General features: G+C 36.8%; 1 protein-coding gene across 37 annotated transcripts in view; it reads left to right on the plus strand.

Moving 5' to 3' along the window:
- Positions 1 to 24047, plus strand: part of RIMS2 (regulating synaptic membrane exocytosis 2) — a 587791-nt gene that overhangs the window by 549770 nt on the left and 13974 nt on the right. The window contains exon 1 of one of the 37 annotated variants that reach the window (XM_025870985.2): positions 8665 to 8816. The exons of the other annotated variants lie outside the window; for them this stretch is intronic. Within the exon in view, the coding sequence (XP_025726770.1) occupies positions 8675 to 8816 (142 nt within the window). The 5' untranslated portion in view covers positions 8665 to 8674. Of the gene's footprint in view, positions 1 to 8664; positions 8817 to 24047 lie in introns of those variants that run through there. 37 annotated transcript variants of the gene reach the window in all.

Here is a 24047-nt window from a genome sequence, read left to right on the forward strand (position 1 = left end):
TTTCAAATCAATAAGACAGGGGCACCTGGGTGGCTTAGTCATTAAGCATCTGCCTTCAGCTGGGTCATGGTCCCAGGGTCCTAGGATAGAGCCCCACATCGAGCTCCCTCCTTGGCGGGGAGCCTGCTTCCCCCTCTCTCACTCCCCCTGCTTGTGTTCCTGCTCTTGCTATCTCTCTCTGTCAAATAAATAAATAAAATCTTAAAAAAAAAAAAACCAAATCAACAAAACAGACAAAGTGTTACTTCCAGACACAGCTAACATAGAGTGCCTGAATTGGGAGTCAGATGATGATGACTTGCCTAGTTCAGTTTCTAAGTTCGCCTCTTGGCACAGGGTCTGAACTATTTACCGAATGTACTGAGCTGCTCGTAGAACTACCTTCAAGCAGCAGTTCACTTATGCCCAATCTAGGTGATGTTTGACCTGCATCTGTACAAGATGATGGTTTTCCATAGGCTTTTTTTTTTTCAATATGCTATTAAGGATCCTGCAATTTTTAGTGCTTGGATAGAATTCTCATTCTTCTCTTTGGTTTTTTACAAATTTAAATGACTTCATTGCAAATCTTCTGTCCTCATATATAATGAAAAATAAGTAAGGTGACTACAATTAATAAGTCAACTGGATAGTTAAGTCAGAATATCTGTGAAAACTGTTCAAGTCTCCATTTTTATGTCAGCATGGTATCAAGCAGATACCATGTATAACCATGTATCAATACAAAAATGTATGACCATTTATATCTAACCAATATATGATGCAGTTAAACAAAATGCTAATCAGAGAAGTCTTTACTGCCACGTGTGTTTTTTTTTAAAGATTTTATTCATTTATTTGAGAGAGAAAGTGTGAGAGAGAGAAAGCATGGGGGGCGGGGGGGAGGGGTCAGAGGGAGGAGCAGACTCCCCACTGAGCAGGAAGCCTAATGCAGGACTCCAGGATCATGACCTGAGCTGAAGGCAGAGGCTTAACCCACTGAGTCACCCAGGCGCCCCACTGTGGGGAAACAGAACCAAGAGGAACAAGTAAGAACTAGATTTACCTGTGATTAAAGAAATACCTCTATTTTCCAGGCATAGGTTATATTATTTGCATCACACTGTGATATGAGTAAGGAGGAAATGAATAATGAGTAAATGAATAGTGAATAAATAAATTAATGATGAACGAATAAGGCAGCTCAAATGAACACACTTTTAATAAATATTGCATAGTTTGGGGCACTGGTACCTGAAACTTACATGAAATTTTTAGATCTTACTGTATATTTATGCAAATGTTTATGCTCACAGAATCTTACGGTGCTTTGGATTTCATAATGATAGGAGACGTTGCTAGGTGATGTTCTTTGATGTTCTTCTAGAATTCCAAGGGAGTTACAGAAGATATACTTCTCTCTTCTCTCAAATGTTTGAAAATATTCTTCTAACAGTGCTCTAAAGACTGTATAAATTTCTCACAAAGCCAGAGCATGGCTTGGAATAGTAGAACAGAACATGGGAGCAGGGAGTTTCTCAAACTTGGAAAGTTTGGAAATCATCCTTGCCACTACCACCACCCTAAAGGACTAGAAAGAGAGAGGCCCTAACTCTTACCCATTTTCAAAGATCCAAAAGAGGCATATATAGTAGTTATTATGGTCAGGGTAGAAAGACTTCTGTTCTCAGTGTTGTTCACCCTATTTCCTGCTTACCAGACAGCCTTCAAAATGCAGCTCGGTTGTCTCTTCTGTGAAGGCTTCTTTGGCCCATCTAAGTAGAGTTGTCCCTCCCTGTTGTATATCACCAGAGTGCCTAGAACCCATCATAAATCTACTACCTATTCCACTATATTGCATTTATTTGTTTTTCTTGCCTGTGTTATCCTCTCTGTCTCCTACTACCAGACTCTGTGCATCTTGAGAGGCAAATTCTTACCCAAAGATCCTAGAAAAGAGTATTGCCTATGGTGCGCAGTAAATATCTGAATGAATGAGAAAATGAAGGGAAATGTGAAGGCCATTACACATTAGAAACTGAATGAATGAAACATAATGGTATTTCGTGTACCTCTCTTTTTCCTGACCCTAAACAAGTTTTGGTAAATGTCACTCTTTGTAGTCTACCTATCAGTCTCTAATTTATCATTGGATCATGCTTAAGCTTATCAGTGAATAAAGTGTTTCCTTTTTATATGAATATTTTAGTTTTTCTTTGAAAATGGCATTTCACATGACTGCTTTAAAACTTGGATAGATGGTCTATAGGAAGTATATAGAAGGCATAAGCATTCTTTTTCTAAGTTTTGGTATTATCTATCCAAACTGCTTAGCTTATGATTGACTCCATTTTATTTTGGGAGGTATACTTTGAGGGGTGGCCAAATACCAATAAGTTACAAATCTCATGAAAGTGTATTTCCTATTTTCTCTGAGGCTGAATTCTGTCTGAAGTCATTCCTGTACACTGACTCCTAAAATTGTTGAGGACATTTATTAAGAGTTTTGGATTCCTGGTGATAGCTAAATGAAGATTTACATAAATATGTCATATAATGAGACAGAACTACTGTGCTAAAAGTTCTTTGTTATGGATGGAAAAACAGTTCATATTGGCAGCCCCATTGTCTAATACTGATATCTGAAGGTTCTCTTAAGCCGTGTTATTTAGCTATGGATTTAACAGTTAATAGTATGGATTGTAGGGGCACCTGGGTGGTATAGTCAGTTGAATGTGGACTCTTGGTTTTAGCTCAGGTTGTGATCTCGTGGGTGGTGAAATCGAGGCCCGCGTGGGACTCCATGCTCAGCGGGGAGTCTTCTTGAGATTCTCTCCCTCTGCCCCTCACCCACTCTCTCTCTCTCTCTTTAAAATAAATAAATATTTTTAGAAAATAGTATGGATTAGGGAGTCAGAAGACCTGGATCCAAATCCTGGATTTGCTACTTGTGACATCGGACAAATTATAAGAGTGTGCACCAAACTTCCTGGGTTTAAAATTCTGGTTTCATTTCTTAATAACCTGTGTGACCTTGGGCAGGAGATTGACTCGCGTCTCTCAGGTTTCTCATTTATTTTCTTTTCAGTTTCCTCATTTATAAAATGAAGATATTAATAATCGTCTATCTCTCAGAGGGTTGTGTGTTTATTAAGTGAGTTGATGTGCTGGTTATGTAAAGTTGTTTAGAAAAAGACCTGCCATATTGCAAGTGGGATATAAGTGTTAGATTATTCCACTAGAATGCGAGCTGCGTGAGAAACTCATTGTCCATTTTTGTTCACTGCTCTATCCCCAGGAACTAGAATGTGTCTGGCACGTGGTAGGCACTTAACATATATTTATTGAACTAGTGTACATTGCTTTTCTTGTCTGTGAAATGAAAATAATGAGAGTAGCTACCTTATAGAGTGTTTATGAGCATTAAATGAGGTCATGCTTTTGAAGAACATATAACACTATTATCATCATTAATATTATTATACATAAAGGGCCATAAGTAATATTAGAATCCAAATTTTGTTCTTACCCTCTATTGTCTAGCTATTCTGCTTTTATGACTCATAACTTTGATCTTTAGAGTTTTTTCCCCTCATTCCTAGGTCAACTCTTATTACTGTTTTTTTTGGACTAATCAAGAAATCAGTTTGCTTACCTCCATGGACATTTTCATGTACCTCTCTTTTTCCTGGCCCTAAACAAGTTTTGGTAAATGTCACTCTTTGTAGTCTGTCATAAGATAAAGGCAAATATTGTCCTAAATCTCATTTCAGAATAATGAAAATGCTGATTATTTAATGTTTCTTTTTTATCTTCTTGTACTCTAAACATCCTTTGACTTCATCAACCTTTTGTGAAAGTTTCAGGTTGACCAGCTGCTAAAGTGTACCATCTGCTATTCACTTTGTAAGTGTGCTGGGTAGACACCAAAACTACATTGAAAAACTGAAAAATCACAAAAGCTTACAATTTATTTGTACTATATTGACATGAAGCTGGGGATGGGAGAAAAGACTGTATATTTTAGATTTCATATGCAAGTCAAGGCTAATTGCCCAAGACTATTAAATACTTCTAGCAATCTGAAGTTAGTAGAAAATGTTGACTACATGGATTTGGTCTCTCATGACTTAAATGCAAAGTTATTTTGTGACAGAAAAAAGAATATATATATTTTAGGATTCTGAGAGTTGGTTTTGAATTAAATATATATATATATATATCCATAAATGTTTTTATTTAGCAAAGAATCATTGCTGTAAGGAGGACTGGTTCACGGTGGCAAAAGTAATTGACATCAATTGTGAAGCCTGAGGTAGGAATGAATCTCCATGTTATCTAAAGCAAATGTATATCAGGAGGTTAGTTCAGTCTGCAGCATGCTCTATGACCTATCCTGAGCAATTTCTGTCTCTTCTAGCAATGAGCCATTTCTGGATTGGCTGGAAAACACTGTATGGTGATAGGGTAGCCAGAGGAGTACTTTTTCTATTTATTTTTAGCATATCTACCTCTGGACCTTGCTACTTGTTTTCTCCACTACTTCTCTCAGGGACTTACTTCCTTTTCTTCCCTTCCCTTTATTAGATAACTATGTTCCTGATTGAACTAATCTGCAGTCTAGACACTATATAACTACTTCACGTAATAACTGTTTTATATATCCACTTAAGTACCAAGTCCCTATTTCAGGAACAAACTAACATACTTTAAAATTTTGGTGATTTTTTTTTTGAGAAACTGTTAAAAAAAACAGACATAAATGACATGTATTCTAGACCTGTTATAATTGTGGCTATGATTTGATAAAAAAAGCAAATATAGAATTAAAATTGTATATAGTTAGAATAAACAATATGGTTTTAAGGATGTGTTTTCAATATTTCTTTTCTCTTGAATCAAATAATTTACTGTACAATTCATACTATATCTATTGTCTATTTCTGTGTAAGTATACATGGTATGAGACACCTGTGATACAGTATACAGGGCATTGAACCTGAAATCAGAGCCTCTGAATTGGAGTCTTGCTCTGCCACTTTCTAATTAAGCAAATCACTTAATATTATTGAGTCTTTTCTAACTCCTCTATAAAGAAGAAGTAATGATGACATTTTCAGGGTTGACATAAGAATTAAGGGGCATAATTGGTGTGATATTCAACAATCAGAATGCTATAATAGTATATGCAAGCTATATTTATATATCTTTTCTTCAAAAAGATGATTTTCATATTTAGTGGTAGAATCTATTTTCAACACCACACTGTGCTTTTAGAAGGTAATTTATTGTGTATATTTGTGACTCACGTTTTCCTCTGATTATCTTTGGATGAATAAGAAAGTTATAAATAATTCAAATACTGGATTATAATGATTCTGGAGTTACACTTAGTTTTATATAATGAAACTACCTAATGGCCCATCATTTGAGAACTATGTCCAAAGCCATTTGAATATGTAGAATACAGTATGGAGGAATGACATGTGTGAATTTTTATCAGTGGTTTATTTTTTATGTAAATTTTCCAGTTCCTTTGGGGGCAGTAGTACTTATATCAGAATGGAATAAGAAATAATCAACTTGCTGAAAATATATAAACCAGAAATATTATTTATATAAGATTTATTATACCTAGGCCAGCAATTGAGCATAGGACAAAAAGAAGTAGAATTATAAATGTTCTCAATAAGTTCAGTGTATGCCACAAGGTATCATTCAAGACTAGAGGTCTCCAGCTATTATTGTACTTAGTCTCTTGAATGCCTATGTGCCAACATTCTGCTGTTTCCTTAAAGCTTTCTTCCTTGAAATAAGGTGATTTTCTTCTTTCTTCTTGAGTTCTCCCTACTTCTTATGCCATTCTTCTGTCACTTCTCTGTATCTCTAAGCTTCTAACTACAGGGAAAAATATCAGCTTCCCAGGACAACCATGTTCTAAAACTACAAGAGAGAAATGATGGTCCTATAGAAATAGCTTCATCTAGACTATTCTAGACTAACTTCTTCATGGTGCAGAAAGCCAGGTCATTAATACAGAGAAGGCAGGGTCCAAGCAACTCAGACATGACCACCGTTTCAGTTTTTATAGTCTCTATCCCCCTGCAATCTCTAGTAGAACCCCAAGGTATTCCCTTCCAAAGTGACTTTCAGGTATCATTCTGATGTCCCTGGATGCCAAAATAAAAGTTTCCACCCCTGGCCAATTTATTTTCCTAGGATTTCCCCACTCAGTCCCTCTTCCTCAGTACTTTCCTCTTGACCACAACACAATACACACATGCGCACGCACACACACTCGTACCCATACATGCAGATGTATTCCTAAAACAATACTGCAATTGATGCAGTAACTACATGGGCTAGCCGCTAATATTTTGTTTCACTTTATTTTTTGGAATGCTGATCAAAACTTAATAATTGATTTTTAGGACTCACTAGAAATCTGTGACTCACAGTTTAAAAAAAATATTGGATTACTTTAAATAGTTTTTTTCATTTTGCAAAATTCTGATTGTCTTTATTCTTATGGTGAAAATTTCATTTAATAAAAACATCTCTGTTCTCTGAACAAAAAGCAATATGGTATGAAAAAGTGCTCTTAGAGTTCCTGGCTTTATCAGTGCTCTGTTGAAATGCTGATATGTTACAAAAGTGAATAAAGAACAGGAAATTGAACTAAGAAGGAGTTGTGGGAATAATAATGAGAAAGGACTAAAGCCTTCAGAAAAACTGAAGCAAGAAACCTGGATAATCCTAAATCTAAGCAACCAAAAGTTGTTATGTGATGGCATGCTTATTTGTACTGAAAGTTTCCTAATTTTTAGAAAGATTTGAAAGGATGATTTACCTGAATGCATTTTTTTAATACCTTCTAAATTGCAGTGTCCAATGGCCAGAGTCATTAACATCCCTAGAAGGCCCTGGTAATCTGTTCCTCTGCCTCTTATCTCTCTGACCTCCTTTCCTTCCCTCTCACTCATCCCACCGCAGCCCGCTAGCCCTTTCTGCTGGTCCAGGACACACCTCGAACCTTCCCACTGGAGGCTCTCTTTGCCTCAAACTCATTCTCCTCCTCACATACCCGAATGGCTAACTTTCTCAACCTCTTCACACCTCTGTTGAAATGTCACCTGGTCAATGAGGCCCACTCTAACAGACCTTTTTTTTTTTTTTTTTTTTTTTACATTGCAGACTGCCCCATCCCTCCTAATTTTTTCCCATTTGCATTTATCCTAACCCTTTTAACTGTGTAATTTACTGATTTATGGTGTCTGTCTCCCCCATTAGAATGTAAGCTCCACTAGAGCAGGGATTTTTATCTGCTCTGATTATTATTGTGTCCTAAGTGTTTGCAAAGGTACCTAGCATATACGAGGAGCTCAAGTAGATTTAATTGAATGACTGTTTGAATCTCCCAGTACATCAAGCAAAGAATTTGTACATATATACTACTTAGGAAATATTTATTGTATGAAAAAATAGAGCTCCCTTACATGTACCCAAGAATCAAGCTGTGACATGGGTAGGACTGGAACCATTGTACCGTACCTTCCCACCCCCCTAGATAAAGAAACTGAGAGGTTGAGGGACTTGTGTAAACCATGAAAAGTGGGGCAGTCTTCTGACTCCTATTAAAATGGAATTATGGTTGCTTCATATCCTGGGATAGGGATTTGCAGTTTCCAGAATGTGACATGTTATGTCACTTATAAACTGTTTTGTTTCTAGTATGTTTGTGTTGTGTCCAACTTAAGAGGATGCTCTTTTATTTAGATGTTTAAAGCCTTCCAGTGTTTATTGTCATTTTTAGCAACATTAGGTAGCAGATTATTTAATTTAGAGAAAGAAAGCATTAAACATTCCTGAAATTAAAGCAAAGTTGATAAGCAAGAAAGTACTTTTTTAGTGTGGGTGCTTTTTCAGGCTCTTGGTTTCTTTTTAAAAAACCTTTTTCTCCTCTGTTGAATTTTTTTTTAAAGACAGACGGTAAAAGAGAAAGCTTTAATTCTAGGCTTCCGTGGAATCTATTAAAAATTGGGGAGCCTTGTGTTAGGATTTGGAGAAAATTTCAGTATTTCCTGTCTATGCTTGAGGAGCGCTGACAAATTAAGTGAAACTGAGGAAAGGGAAAGTGACTACCAAAAATTTCCGGGTATATTACCCGTCTGCGATGCCTAACGTAGTGCGTGTAACTGACACCCTCTGGCCCTAAGCACGCGGCGGGAAGAAGAGGAGCTCGCAGGGGCTACTCTGGGTCCTAGCTGCCCAGCAGCCACGGCGCGCGGCTCCGAAGCCGCCAGCCCACCGCCACCGCCTCCCCCTGCGACTGCTGATTGGCGGGGACCACAGCATCAGCAGCATCTCCTGGCGAGGGGAGGGCGGCGAGACTCCGGCAGCCACTGCCTCCGGGATCCTCAGCTCCCTCCCGGCGAGACCTCGGACTTTCGCCGCGAGCAGCCGCGTCTCCGCCCGCCACAGTCTCGACCCCCTCCTCCTGGCCCCTCCCCAACAAAGTGGAGGACCCGGCCGCCGGCAAAGCCACGTCCGGTCCGGACCGGGTCGGCGAGGCCGGGGCCAGACCCCCAAGGGTCCCGCCGCACCGTCCCGGCCCCCGAAGCGCTGCGGTCGCCTCGCCCCAGCCGCCAAGACGCCTCGTATCCTGTACCGCGGGAAGAGTGGGTCTTCGTCCAAGATGGGCCGGCAGGGCTTGGGGGGCGCCGGCGCTGCGGGGCGCTCCATGCAGCGCTCCCAGAGCCGGAGCAGCCTCTCCGCCTCCTTCGAGGCACTGGCCGGCTACTTTCCCTGCATGAACTCCCTGGAGGAGGAAGAAGGAGGTGAGGCTGGCTGTCTGTAGTTAGCGTTTCTGTCTGTTCACCCCCTGGCATCTCGGTGGGTGGAGGGTTGTCAGGGGAGCGAGCACTCCCAGGAGCAGCGTCCCTGCCCCGCTCGGCTCTCGGGCACTGCGCTGGGTTGAGAGACACCCCCCCCCCCCCCCCCCCCGGCGCGAGGGCTGAGCTGCCAAGTTCCGTTTATTGGTTTATTCCGAGAGCTCCACCAGCGCTGACTTGGGAGACAGCTTTCCTAGCGAAGTTCATTCTCAAGTCCTTGCAAGTGGAGTAAGGATGCAGTCTGGGGGAGGCAAGGCAGCAGCCGTCGGGGGCACCCCACTATGTTTTTGTTTAGTCCCGCAGTCTCAGTATTAACATTTGGCCTCGAGGACAGAAGTACTCAAAAATTAAAGGGGGAGGCAGCAGCGAGTAAGTCAAGATCCAGATGAGGGGAAGGGGTGGTACAATGGACAGGTCAGAGGTTGACCGTACTGAAGGGGTGTTTGGACTCTGGAAACTTCACACCGCACAGTGCTGTCAACCTACCTGACCGTTGGTCGTCTATCTCTGGTGTTAGGGGAATCCCATGATAAGTAAGCTGAAGAGAAAAACGGGGAAGAGAACTCATTGTTTTAAACTTCTCACCAAGTGGTTTCAAGACCTTCATAAAGTTTTGAATAACACAACATAGGTTTTCTTCATGAAGAACTTTTCGTAAGATTTCACAACTAACACAAAAAAATATAATTTGTAAATCAAAGTAAAAATTGACTGCTGAATAATGGCGTCCCAACATTTGAAATAGTGTTATTAATTTATTGATATGTTACTTGCAAATCGTGTGCATCTTTACATGTATATCCAGAGTACGTTATCATCATCGTGTTAACTCTATTATTGTATGGTAATAGAGTTTATTCTGCTTTTATTTTGTGACAATCAGTGACCTCTTATCAAGATATCTGCACTGAGCCCTGATTGACAGTGACCTTTTACCAGGATATTGTTACCGAGCCCTGATTTAGAAGAAACTAATTGTTGAATTTATAAAATACAATTCCTAAAGAGACAGGGAAAGCTTATATATAACATGAAAATTTTCAAAATTTAAAATACATTCATTTAACCTTGGCTTACACAGACTTATCCCAGAGGAAAATCCTCTATCTACACATGGGAAGTTGAAACAGATTTCTGTTCCACTACATGGCTTATTGAGTTTCCAAGACAAAATGTTTCATAAGGAAGCCATTGTTTTCTAAATTAAGCCATAGTTATCTACAGGTAACCAGAGAGGAAGTGCTCCCCATAAATGAGCAGTCTTTCTACTGGGCTACAGTCATTTATACGGCCAAGAGAAGAGATCCTGACTTTATTCTTGTCTTGCAGTATTCCTACCAGCCTTGAAAGTCCTGAGGTGTTTTTAGGGTATTCCACATACCCTGCAGAGTTGTAAAAGTTAGAAATCACTGTCCTGGAGCAGTGCTTCCTACATTTTTTTTTCTATTGAGACACCCACAGGGACACATGAAGTTCATGTGGGTAACATACTCTCGTAAGCTTATTCAGGAATATGGTGTTATAGTCATAACTGTGAGACCCATTCTAATGTATAAAGAAAAGTAAATCCATCACAACAACAAATCCATCACACTAATTGAGAACAACTTGTCTAAAGAAATCGGTGGTCTACTAACAAGTGTAATTTGACTAATGAAACTGATTTTAAATTAGCCTGATTTAAAGCTCGTCTTTTTTTTTTCTTTTTGGTTTTTTCAGACATCGTGCAATAACTAACTCAAATGTCCTCTGCCTTCCAGTTCCATAGTCTCACTTCATTCTTCTGCTGCATATCTGGACATTGCCATTCTGCACAAGAAGTACCAAGAACTTTATTGAGAAACCATATTCTTTTTATTCATTCGTTCATTCAAAAAAATTTAGTGAGGTTATTTGATGTGTCAGCAATGAGAGTCCTTGAAATAGTTTGATATGCTCTGTACCCTTTTAGAGCTTCCAGTCTAATGGAGATAGTATTAATAGGAACAACTATGTAATTATAACTGACCAGTGTTAGGAAGGCGAAGTACAGAGTGCAATCAGAATTATAAGAAAACTTAATTGAGGAGTTAGAGAAGGGTGTCCTGAGAAAGTGAGAGTGAAACATGGATTTGGGCCTCAGTGACAGCTCTCAGTCCCTCACCTGCTGGGATCAGGGCCTCCTGCAGACCTGTGAAAACAATTTGCTCAGAGCCCACAGCTAGGAAGTTCCTGAGCTAGGATCTAAAGCCATAATTTGGCTCTGGAGTTTATAATCCTAACTGCTCTGTGTATTATTTCATCATTATTATAGTACACTTTCTAGTAATATGCTATGGAGTTGATGACCAGGAATAGTACGTTAATAATAATTAGCAATTATTGAACACCCATGTGCCACATTCCTTTGGCTTCCTAATTCTTCAAGGAAGTTATTATTTTCAACATTTTCAACTGAGACTCAGAGATGTTAAATAGCTTGGCCATGGATTATAAATTTCAATGGGGCATCTTCATTGAGGATGAAAGGGGCAGTCCTGTAAGCAAAATAAGTTGTGATTGGTCTTTGTAGCATCTTTTTTGTATGCTTGTAGTTCTTTTTTATGTTATTTTATTTTTTGCTTCCTTGTCCCTGGATATATTCCAAATAACAATCCTCCGATTCTCTGAGTAGCTTTTTTTTTTAAATTAATTTATTTATTTGAGAGAGAGAGCACAAGTGGGGCAGGATGGGGGCTGAGGGAGAGGGGCAAGCAGACTCTGTGCTGAACACAGAGCTCAATGTGGGGCTTGATCCCAGGACCCTGGGATCATGACCGGAGCCAAAGGCAGACACTTAACTGACTGAGCCACCCAGGCGCCCCATGCTTTTTTCTTTTAAGTAAAAATAATAATAATAGGCCCTTACATTTTACATAAAAGTTTATGAATTATGCTTACTTATTTTATCATTGAATCCTATGAGATAATTATTAACTTCACTATATAAACTACTTGGCCCCAACATTGAATCTATGTGTCTACCTCCCCAGTGTAGAATATTATTGTATGTAGAATTTTTAAACATTACAGGTAATTCTAAGATTCCTTCCTAAGAAAGAAGGAATCATTTCAAGAACTTACCATCCTTAATAGGAGAAGCAGCCCCACAACTTCTACCTATAGATTCAATGGTAAGTGGTTATCATCTTATAATGTAGAAAATGGCACATTTTCTAACACTTGGTAGATCTGGTTTCTCAGAGGCTATTTTAATGTTGTTACCTGTGGTTCTGGGCTAGTGATTCTTGTTCAGTTAGGTACATATAATATGTGATGAATTTGATTTGCTTGATTTTATGGCCTGACTTCTTTGGTTAAAATATGGCTTGGCAATCATACAGAAGAGATCTTATCTGACTTAATGCTATTTAACTGAATAAATTAATTCATTTAATTTCTTTTACATGCTACTAGCTTAAAAACTAAATTACAGGAAAACCATTCAAGAAACAGGAATAATTTTAAATTACCAGAAAAACTGAGAAAAGTTTTTTTTTTTGCATATGATAGTGAAGCTATGAGGAATTAATGTTAAAGGAACTAAAGAGACCAAAAGACCTATTTAATTCACCCCCACTCTTTAAGAGGTCGTGCAACCAATAAGAAGAGTATAAAAAATACTATCTTAGTCTAATCTTTGTATATGGTAAATGATACACTTAATTCTTAATAAGCAGTCCCATTTGATTAAAATGGAACATAGCACTTTGCCCATGCTCCATTGGAATAAAAAATTCTCCATACACTTAAATGTAATCCTCCCAAGTATAGACATCATGCCAAGCAAAGTATCCACTAAATGTCTATTAATAATAGTATATACTTCTACCATTCTTTTCAAAGTAGATGTCATTATACTGACTGCTATTTATTTTATTTATGTTGTTTTAAATTTAATATGTGATCTAGACTTTAAAATTCAGTGATCATAGTTTTTGCACATTTTCACAATGCCAATATTGGGGGCAGGACATGGATAGAGAGTTTTAGTCTGAATTTGTATCTTTTCTTAGGAGACATTATTTTCCCTAGATTATGATTGATAACATATAATAAATCGTTTCATAAATGAGTCTATACCATATTCAAAAATAGCACAACATTTTTATATTAGGTTTACATTCTAGGCAGATAAGTGAAGCAAAAGATTTTGGATTTAAAAAAAATAAATGAAAGAACAGGTCCATTCAGAGTGCTTATTAAATATGACCTTTTTATCTGAGATTCGGAATTTGTCACAAATTTGTGACAGAATTTGTCCAAACAGTATCTTTAAAGTAGTTTAAAACTTTAATACAAAAGTCAAGTTTAACCCCAGTTTGCTTTCATCCTTCAATAAGTTCACTAAATTCAGAGCTAGTAAGGGGATGAGTTTCCCTATGGAGACATCCTTGTGTGTAACAACTTACAGAAGAAACCCACTAGAAGGTGGTAATGGCAGCATCCCATTGCTGCCAAGGACTGTGGTTTAATGTAAATACTCTCTGTTGTTCTTAAGTAGGCTCTTATTGTTGATCAGACAAGATCATTCTATACATTTGCTCTGTCTCCTAATGTAATAGTGTTTGATGGAGAGGAGGGGCTTACCTAATGCTATGTATATATAATATTATTTGAACAATTGAAGAAAAAAGCTATCATAAAAATGATAGTATCAGTGTAGGTTTTGAAGTACCATTTCTTAAGATTTAGATTTTACCTAATGAGACTGCAATGAAAAGACTGTTTATTTTAGCTATTTCTGTGATCAGTTGTTCCCTTACTATCCTAAGAATCGGGGCCAGGCAGGTAACATACATCACTGAGGTAGACCAGATGTAATACAAGTAGGAAAAGCAAGCCCTCTGAAAAGCTGGAGAAAGCTTACCCACCCAATTAGCACTCTGTTCTAGCTAATTGATGCCAAATTGAATATCAGCCCAGGGTTGGCAAACTTACTCTTCTTTTTTCCCTAAGAGAAAAGCTATGAATCTGGATGTTTACTTAAAATCTTTAACTTTTACAGTGTTGGCAGCTAAATGAAAAAATATAAACATTATTTGGGCCAAACAAAACATAACCTGTTGAACTAATATGTGCCACCAGTTGGCAACTTCTGCAAAGGAACTGCTTTCTTCCTTCCCATTCTTATTGTCACCTGGATAGTTTAGGACTACGTTTGCTCCCCTTTGAAATCTTCTGAGAGTCTCCGAACCTGCTTTCTACCTTCTGGGTCTCCCGTCCAATCTAACTTCATTGCCTGTGTCAGTTCTCTTATATATCGTCTTGATCGTGACACTGCTCTTCCTCCAAAAACTTCAGTAGATTCCCATCTCCTACTAGATAGTTCCTTTAGTCTGACGTTCAAAGTCTTTAACAATCAGGTAATTATATACAGCATAGCTTCTCTGCCTTCTAAGGCCCTTTAGGAATCCAGTAATTCAATAAAACTAAACCTTCTTGCTCGTTGCCTCCAAATTTTTGTTCATGCTTTTCTTTCTATTCATCCTCTACCACTGTATATGCATCACATCTAATTACCCTTCAAAGCGCAGCTCATATCTTGTCCATGAAGTTTTCAGAATCTATATAAGCTTCTGCAGGCAGAGGAGAAGGTGAATGGGCATATACTTGGGTTTGAAATATTAGCTCCACGTTTTCCTCCTTGTGTGAACTAAGTAAGATGCTTAATTTCCTTGAGCTTTAGTTTCCTTCTTTTATGTGAAATGTGCATAATAATACTTACCTTGGAGAGATGTTGTGAACTGCATTGTCTTGGTTATTATTCCCTTATGATCCCATATTGAAGTATGTTTACCTTTTTCTGAACTAGATTTGTGCTGTCCAATGCAGGAAGCACTAGTCGCTTGGCTATTTAAATGTAAATAGATTGAAACCAAATTAAATTAAAAAAATTATTTCCAGAGTCACATTAGCCAAATTTTGAGTGCTTAGTAGCTACACATGACTGGTGACTACCTTACTGAACAGTGCAGAATTATAGAACATTTCCATCATTCACACAAAGTTATATTGGACAGTATAGCTTCAGATACTTAATAGCACTTAGAATATATTGCCTTGGATTGTCATTATTTACTATCTTTTTTTTAAGATTTTATTTATTTGAGAGAGAGAGAGAGAATGGTAGAGAGAAAGCACGAGAGGGAAGAGGGTCAGAGGGAGAAGCAGACTCCCCGCTGAGCAGGGAGCCCGATGTGGGACCCGATCCCGGGACTCCAGGATTGTGACCTGAGCCGAAGGCAGTCGCTTAACCAACTGAGCCACCCAGGCGCCCCATTATTTACTATCTTACCTCACATACTAAATTGTAAAATTATATAATAAGGAATTATGTGATCAAATGTTACATATATTTATCTCCCACAGTGCCTTGCACCAAGTAAGTACTTAACAAATATGTAGTGAGTGAATAAATGAACAAATCTCTGGTTGGTTTCTGTGTTCATATCATGGAATAGAAAGAAGCTATTAGAGCTGGAAGGGACCAAATTGTTTGAATAACTGTTTCTAATCTTGTAGGTGCAATAGTGCTTGAAAGTCATGTGTTCTTGGTGCTATACCTAAAAGTTGGGTATACTTAGCCCCTTATAAACTAGGAACATATTTTTCTACAATAAATTATAAATGAAACATGTGTATGCAGTATGTTTCATTTAGGGTGTCTTCTTATAATCAACAGAAACCAAGTCTAGCAATTACATGGAAAAGGTATTTGCTAAGGGATTTTGGATGGGTCACAGAGTCTTTAGGACGACTGGAGATTCTGTGCTAAAGGTTAGGAATATTGTCCCAAACCATACTGCAGAACTAATCCTACCGAACCACCACACTACTACTTAGCACAGAAAACACAGTTTGCGCTGTTGTCAGCCTTTGAAGTGGAATCATTACCTACTGCTAGAGGACCATTCTTGGAAATTATACATTGTGGCTACCACCCTCATTAGAATGGGAGCCCACGATGTCCCAGCTTCTTTGCTTCATTAGCTTCAGATCAAAGTTTGGGGCAGTGGTGTCTGATCAGCAGAACCTCAGCCATTTGTTCATGCCGTGTTTGCCAGACAGGCTAGTAATACCCAACAATTTTAGTGTCTACAATTGAAGGATAGATTATTTCTCATACATAGGAAAAGGGTTCAAATACTAGTGAGCCAAAAACATTAAGAAATATCCACTTAATAGTATAAAATAATTAGCAGTGGAAAAAGCCCATTAAACTCAGTCTAATTACCTTTTTTTAGTATTTTTAAATACTAGCTTGCTATTGGGTTATTTTCCTCTTTGCTTGATAAGCATAAGCAAATAGGAAAGGGGGGAAAATCTATGGAAGAAGGCTAGGATAAAGACTATATAGCTCTCTTAATTTTAACTTTTTCTGCAGATTTGGCTACCCAAATATCCATGCACACTCTTATTTTGCATATAGAACATAGTCAGTCCCTCCCTAGAAAGACAGCCTTAAAATGTCATTCATTTACTGCATGCAAATTGAAATCTAGGATGTTTGAGTGTTGTGTAGTTCTCTTCCTCATATCCAGATGGGGTTTTTCATTTTATATATATATACATATATATATATATATATATATATATATATATATATGTAGGCAAACCTACAGATAAGTTATCTGCTTACAATACATTCATTTTAAATGGTAGAGTAGCAACAAGATAATGAAAATAAAAATTCTCATTTAGAAAGGAGAAAGTAGGGGGACGCCTGGGTGGCTCAGTCAGATAAGCGTCTGCCTTTGGCCCAGGTCATGATCGCAGGGTCCTAGGATCTCAGCTCAGCAGGGATTCTGCTTCTCCCTCTCCCTCTGCCCTTCCCCCAGCTCATGCTCTCTCTGTCTCTCTCAAATAAATAAAATCTTTTAAAAAAAAAAGAATTGTGTTTAAAAACAAGGAAAGGAGAATAAGAAACACAAAACAATGAATTATCCGCAAGAATTATCAAATCCCACCTGGAAGGAATTGCAGAGATTGACAGAATACATTCCTTGGTTTACTCACCTGGCAACCTCGATTCTGTTTTTTTGGAAAGTATGTCTTTGCCTTTATTCTTCATTGGCCACAAAGATTTGCTTTGAAGAGGAGGCTATAGTATTAATAGCCTGTTTCTGCTACTGCATATTAGGAAACTCAGTAGTTACCTTAAGAGTTGAACAGACTTTTCTAAGTGGGTTAGTCCTTCAAAATTTCAATAGTCATACAGTCTATTTAATTCCAGTCAGTTTTAAGTATGAGTAACTCCAACCAAACATCTCATTTGACAAAGATTTTAAGCCTCAAGATTCTGTTCTTTTAGTGTGTAGCTTCTGTGCCCTGCCCACTTCTTGTGCTTTCAACTTAATGGCATCCACCTTGATATCATCTGAAAACAATGGAAGGAAACCCCTTAATCCATTTTGGTCTGCAGTCTCTTTTCTCTCCTTTTGAATGTCAAGGTCCCACTTAATTATTCCTGCAAGTTTCTTCCTGCAAGTTTCGGATAATTTCATACTTTCCAGTCATTTTTCAAATAAGAATTTGTATGGCATTTTACAGTTTTCAAAACTGTTTTGCATAGATTATAGTGTCAGATCTTTATTCATCACTACTTAGGCCTAATTCTGGGCTCTCTGTTCTATTTTTGTTGATCTATTTATCTATTCTTTCACCAATACAATATTGTCTTGATTACTGTAGCTTTAAGTAAGTCTTGAAATTTGATAGTGTCAAATTTCAAGTGTCCATAGCTTACAGCTTTCCAACTTTATTCTTTGCCTTCAGTTTTGTGTTGACTATTCTGGGTCTTTTGCCTCTCCATAATAAACTTTAGAATCAGTTTGTCAATATCTACAAAATAATTGCTGGGATTTTGATTGGGATTGCATTGAATCTATAGATCAAGTTGAGAACTAACATCTCAATAATATTAAGCTTTCATATTCATGAACGTGGACTATCTCTCCATTTATTTAATTTTTTGATTTCATTTATCAGAGTTTTATAGTTTTCCTCATACCTAACATTATTTCATTTTTTGTATGCTAATATAAGTGATACTGTTGTGTGTTTTTTTTTTCATTTCAAATTCCATTTGTTCATTGCTGTTTATAGGAAAAAGTTTGACTTTTGTATAATAACCTTGTATCCTACAGCCTTGCTATTATCATTTATTATTTCTAGAAGTTTTTAGATATTTTTTGGACTTTCTACATAAACAGTCATATCATCTATGAACAAAAAAGTTTTATTTCTTCCTTCTCAATCTGTATAATTTTTATTATCTTTTTTTGCCTTAGTGCATTAGTTAGAATTTCCAGTAAGCTGTTGAAAGGAGTTATGAGAAGGAACATACTTGTTTTGTATTGAATCTTGGTGGGAAAGCTTTGAGTTTCTCACTATTAAATTTAATGTTGGCTTTAAGTTTTTTATAGATCTTTTTTTTATTTTATTATGTTATGTTAATCACCATACATTACATCATTAGTTTTTGATGTAGTGTTCCATGATTCATTGTTTGCGTATAACACCCAGTGCTCCATTCAGTAGGTGCCCTCTTTAATACCCATCACCAGGTTAACCCATAGATCTTTTTTATCAAGTTGGGAAAGCTCTTTATTCTTTTTTTTTTTAAGATTCTATTTATTTATTTGACAGAGAGAGACACAGTGAGAGAGGGAACACAAGCAGGGGGAGTGGGAGAGGGAGAAGCAGACTTCCTGCTGAGCAGGGAGCCCAATGCAGGGCTCGATCCCAGGACTCTGGGATCATGACCAGAGCTGAAGGCAGACGCTTAATGACTGAGCTATCCAGGCACCCCTAGCTCTTCTCTATTCTTAGTTTACTGAGTTTTTATCATGAATAGGTGTTGGATTTTGTCAAGTGCTTTTTTCTGAATCTATTGATAGGATCATGTGATTTTTCTTTTCTAGTTTGTTGATTAATCACATTAACTAATTTGTGAATATTGAACCAGCGTTGCATGACTGGGATAAATCCCACTTCATCATGGTGTATAATTCTTTTTATCCATTGTTGGATTTGATTTGCTAGTATTTTGTTGAGGATTTTGCATCTGTTTTCATGGGAGATACTGGTTTATAGTTTTCTGTTCTTGTAATAGTCCCTTTGTTTTACATATAAGGGTCAAAAAGAGTCAAGGTCTTTTTCAACCTCACATGCTGGCAAATCCATAATTTTTCACTATGTATTTAATACTGTTTGACTGCCATGGCATCATTTGATGAAATCTCCATTTTTTGCGTGGATAAATCCAAAGTAACATGCTGAGAGATAGAAATACATATGTATATAATAAGGAATAGCTGTTTCTGGCACATTTGTTTGAATTTTATCATAAATATATTTTTTCATCTTTATGGTAATTTTTTAAAATTTTAAATTTTAATTCCACCATAGTTAGCATACAGTGTTATATTAGTTTCAGTTGTACAATATAATGGTTCAACTCTGAAAAACAAACTGAGGGTTCTAGAGGGGAGGGGGGAGGGGGATGGGTTAGCCTGGTGATGGGTATTGAGGAGGGCACGTTCTGCATGGAGCACTGGGTGTTATGAACAAACAATGATCATGGAACATTGCACCAAAAACTAATGATGTAATATATGGTGATTAACATAACAATAAAAAATTAAAAAAAGAAAAAAAAACAATATAATGGTTCAACAATTCTATACATTACTCAGTGCTCATCAAAAGTGTACTCTTTAATCCCCATCACCTATTTCATCCATTCCCCCCACCCCCCTCCCCTCTGGTAACCATCAGCTTGTTCTCTATAGTTAAGAGGCTCTTTCTCTTTCGCCATCACATTCTTGAAGTCAGAATTTAGTAATAAAATTAACATTTTTCCATTCATGATAAAAGAAAGCATGAATGATCTAAATCTTAACAATGTTCATAAAACACTTTAAGTTTATTTGGACATGCAGTGAGAACATGAGATGAGGTTTCAAGTCACTGATTACTCTGGAATCAGAAATTAGTGTCCAAAATACTAAAGATGGAAGCAAGCTTATTTGAGAAATAAGCATTGGCTTTGACATTGCTAGGGTTACGGTTCAAGTTTCACCTATATCACTTGCTAGCTGTGTAACTCAAGCAATTTCCTCAAATAGAAAGTGGTAGTAGTAATAACCACCACACAACACTGTTAAGAGGACTAGAGGCAGGTAGATTTTATATCCAAAGCATCTCCACATAGTAGTAAGTCAAGACACAAGAGCTCTTTCTTTCCTTCCTTTGTTTTAAACTTAGTAATTGAATTTTTCCCAACTTTTATTGTGAAATATTTTAAACATACCAAAAAAAGTAGGACAGTGAACATCCACTATATAGATTGACCAATTTTTAGTTGACTTTATCTTTCCTGTCTCTCCCCTGCTTCTCTCTTTTTTTCTCTCTCTCTCACACACAAACACAGTATGTATTTTTGCTGAACATTTGAGAGTGAGATAAGTTGCAGCATGCATCTCCTAATTAAAAAAACTACATAAACAATAAAATTAACAAAAAGTGTCTATCATCTAATATTTCCTCCATATTCAATTTTTCAACTATCCCAAAATTCTTTCTTATAGCTAAAATTTTGTTGTATTTTTTTCCTCAATCCAGGATCTAGTCAAGGCTCATTCATTGTATTTGGTTGTTATGTGTAATCTAAAATAGTACTTTCACCTTTTTTTTTTCATGATGTTTACTTTTAAAGAATCCAGACAAAGTTGTCTTATAGGATATCTAACAACCTGGATTTGTCTCATCATTTTCTCTATTTCCTGTGTTTCCGGTAAACTGAACATTAGGTCTAGAGATATGGTTAATTTCAGTTTAAACATCACAGGTGATGTAAACTTCATACATTCATCAGTAGCCACAATATCACGTTTTCTCATTCTTGGGCATACAAAGTTTGATCACTTGGTTTAGAGATGACTACTAGTTTCCCTCTATGGAGGAGATGTATCTTTCCCTTTATAGTTACTAAGTAATCTCTGAGGTAATACTTTGGTACCATGTGAATATCCTGTTTCCCAAAAACCTCTCATCAAATGATCTTTAACATCCAGCGCTGATCCTTGCCTGAATCATTACATTGGGAATAGTGATTTTAATTTAATTTTTATCTGAAACATAATTGAGCTTATTTTAATAAACTTTTAAAATATGTATTTTAACTCTGTCCCTTTACATTATACCATACGGTATAAATTAATTTAGTATTGATAGTTTATTTTCATACATTCAGTATTATTTACTTATGACATGGCATATTTTCTATTTTTCTATTGATGAATATTTTCAACTTATATATTGTTTTTTAATAAACACAAATGGTTTCATTAATGGGTATATTTATACTATGATGAAATATACTGCATTTTAACTTCACATACAAAGAGCAGACTAAAAGGAGTTATAAATGTAAAAGAATGTCAGGACTTAAAGGCATTAAAAATCTGTCTCCAGGAGAAGTCTAAGGAGATATCATGATGACAAAATGTAATGTGACATCATGGATCAGAAAAAAAAAAATCAGATTAAAAACCAAGGAAATTAAATAAAGCATAGACTTTAGTTAATAGTAATATATCAATATTAGTTCATTAACTGTGATAAATTTACCATAGCCATATAAGATGTTAATAATAGGGAAAATAAGGGGTGAAGTATGCTGGAATTTTCTGTACTATCGTAACAATTTTCCTCTAAATCTAAACCTATTCTAAAACTAAAAGTTTATTGAAAGTTACTTTAATATTTTTAAAACATGAATCTGAAGTTTAAGAACAATTAAAATTCTTTAAGCATACTAATTCTTAAAATTTCTTTAAGCATACTAATATGACAAAACCAGGGAAAGCAGTTATACAATAAAATATCAAATGCAGAGTTTTTTTTCAGAGAACTGTATTCAAAGTGGTCAACATATAGGTGATGTTGTAAAAAGGAAAAAGTTACACGAATAGTGTCTTCCAGCAATTCTATGTGGATCAGCCAGAATAGGTTAGGTTATGCTGTAGTAATAAAGGATTCAAAATTATTTGTGGCTTAACTCAAAGAATTCTTGTTTCACTCCTTCTGCAAGTCCATTGAGAGTCATCCTTGTGGCTGTCCTCAGGGACCCAGGCTGGTGGAGGTGTCTGTTGCTAACTGCTTCCACATTAAACGAGGGGGGCATGGTGACTCGCACTTCAACTGTTGAAGCTTCTTCCCGGAAGTTACAGGGGCCAGTTTTGCCCACATTTAGTTGGCAGAGCAAGTCACATCACCACACCTAACTTCAGAGGTGGGCGGACAGGTGAATATATTCAAACAGACCCAATGTCTATCATGATTGTGACTTCTCTTTATAGTTCACTGTATTGTAGCTTTTAACTACGTACCTTTCATAATAGTTTTGACAAAGCTGTTGGGACAAATGGATTTGTGTTGGGCTCTGAAACAATTTTAGAAATCAACTGCTAATTTCTATTAATTTTTATTTTATTGTAATTGTTAATGCAGATCCTGGTTTAACTCAGAAGAAATTATCAGGTACTTGCCCCTATTTCGTTTAGACTTTTAGGGGTTTGAATTATATTTATTATAATAAGTATATAGTAAGTATATTTATTATAGTAAGAAGCCCTGACAAACATAAGTACACAAGCTTTTATATGCAATTATAGCAATCTACTCGTGAGTATCCCGCTATTGAGGAGTATAAATCACCCTCCTTCATGTCTTGAGACATAATCCACAGATGGGAAGTTATGTCCACAGTGGCCACCACTGAGGTGAGATAAAGAGCTGAAAGCATTTCTTACACTTGAAAGTTTGAGGAATTAGAGGGGTTAGGTGGAATAAAGTTCAATTTGAAAGTCTTCTACTAAAGGGGAGCTAGCCACTCTGGACCTCAACTTTCTCATTGCTACAGTAAGGGAGTACATAAACCATAAAAGCACGTTGGATCCCTGAGGTAGCTTCTGAAATTCTATGAATCAGTAATTTTAGAAATTCTCATTTTAATGCATTTTTAAATTCTTTCAATGTAATGCAAATGGCTTCTCTAAATTATACTCACTCTGGAAAATGGTAATCTTTAATAAAATGCAAAATCAGTGCCTTATTAACTCAAAGCACATAAACTGTGGCCAAAACTACACATTAAAGACAGTTTTCAGAATCTACCAACCTGTCTTCAACCTGTTTCCATAAATAATTTCCCACATTAATGTCAAGAAAATCCTGACTCGTCAGTAAGTCTGCCTTCAAAAAGGGGATGAGACTGTCCAAGTGAGAGCAAGCAGGAATGGGTTCTGTGGATACAAGATTTGGAAAGAAGTCACCATATAACATTAGGTTTGGCATTTCATTTTGAGCTTCATCTTGGGACTTAACAAAAGTTTCCAGATGGGTAGCAGAGAGGACCTTTTGATTGTTGTTGTCAAGTCACTCAAAGGGTTTTCAGATTATTAGAGGAAACTGACCGGTTGTTTATGGTTGTTTATTTAATCAAGTGGCTTTCATTGAATACAGAGGGTGCCAAGTAAATGTGTCATCACACTAAGCAGAGCAGAATAACAAGGACACCTCCTGTGTTCTCCTTTCTGCCTGTGATGTTTGGCAATTCAAGAACTTGATTTTTACCTGCAGGCACCTTCTCCAAATACACTACGGTTTAAAATACCTAACACCAGAGTGGTTTTAAGGGCTCTACAACAACATAATCTGGGCCTTAGTTCTATAGCTTGCTACCTCAGTATTTTTAAATAGCTGTATATACTCACACAGGCACATATGTTTTACATGTTTACATATTTGTATGTAGTATATATATTTATACCTTTTTAAAAATATAAATTTTTAAATCATGGCTATTAAGTCCTTAAGAATAATTAAATAGGTTATTTAATCATAAAAACCCAATAGGTTATTTTTATGGATCTTGCCGTTTAAAAGAACATGTATCTAAAAAATTCCCTATTGCTGCTTAACAAATTTCACAAATTTAGCAGTGCAAAACACCCATTTATTAGTTCATAGTTCTGTAAGCCACATGTCTGGGATGGTATGGCGTGGCTGGGTTTTCTGTTGAGGTTATCACAGGGCTGAAACTAGTTGCTGACTGCTCTGAGCTCTTGTCTGGAGGCTCTGGGGGAAAAC

The sequence above is a fragment of the Callorhinus ursinus genome, unplaced genomic scaffold (assembly GCF_003265705.2).
Source record: "Callorhinus ursinus isolate GAN/ISIS: 27379988/994484 unplaced genomic scaffold, GSC_fseal_2.0 scaffold5, whole genome shotgun sequence".
Classification (NCBI taxonomy): Eukaryota; Metazoa; Chordata; class Mammalia; order Carnivora; family Otariidae; genus Callorhinus; species Callorhinus ursinus.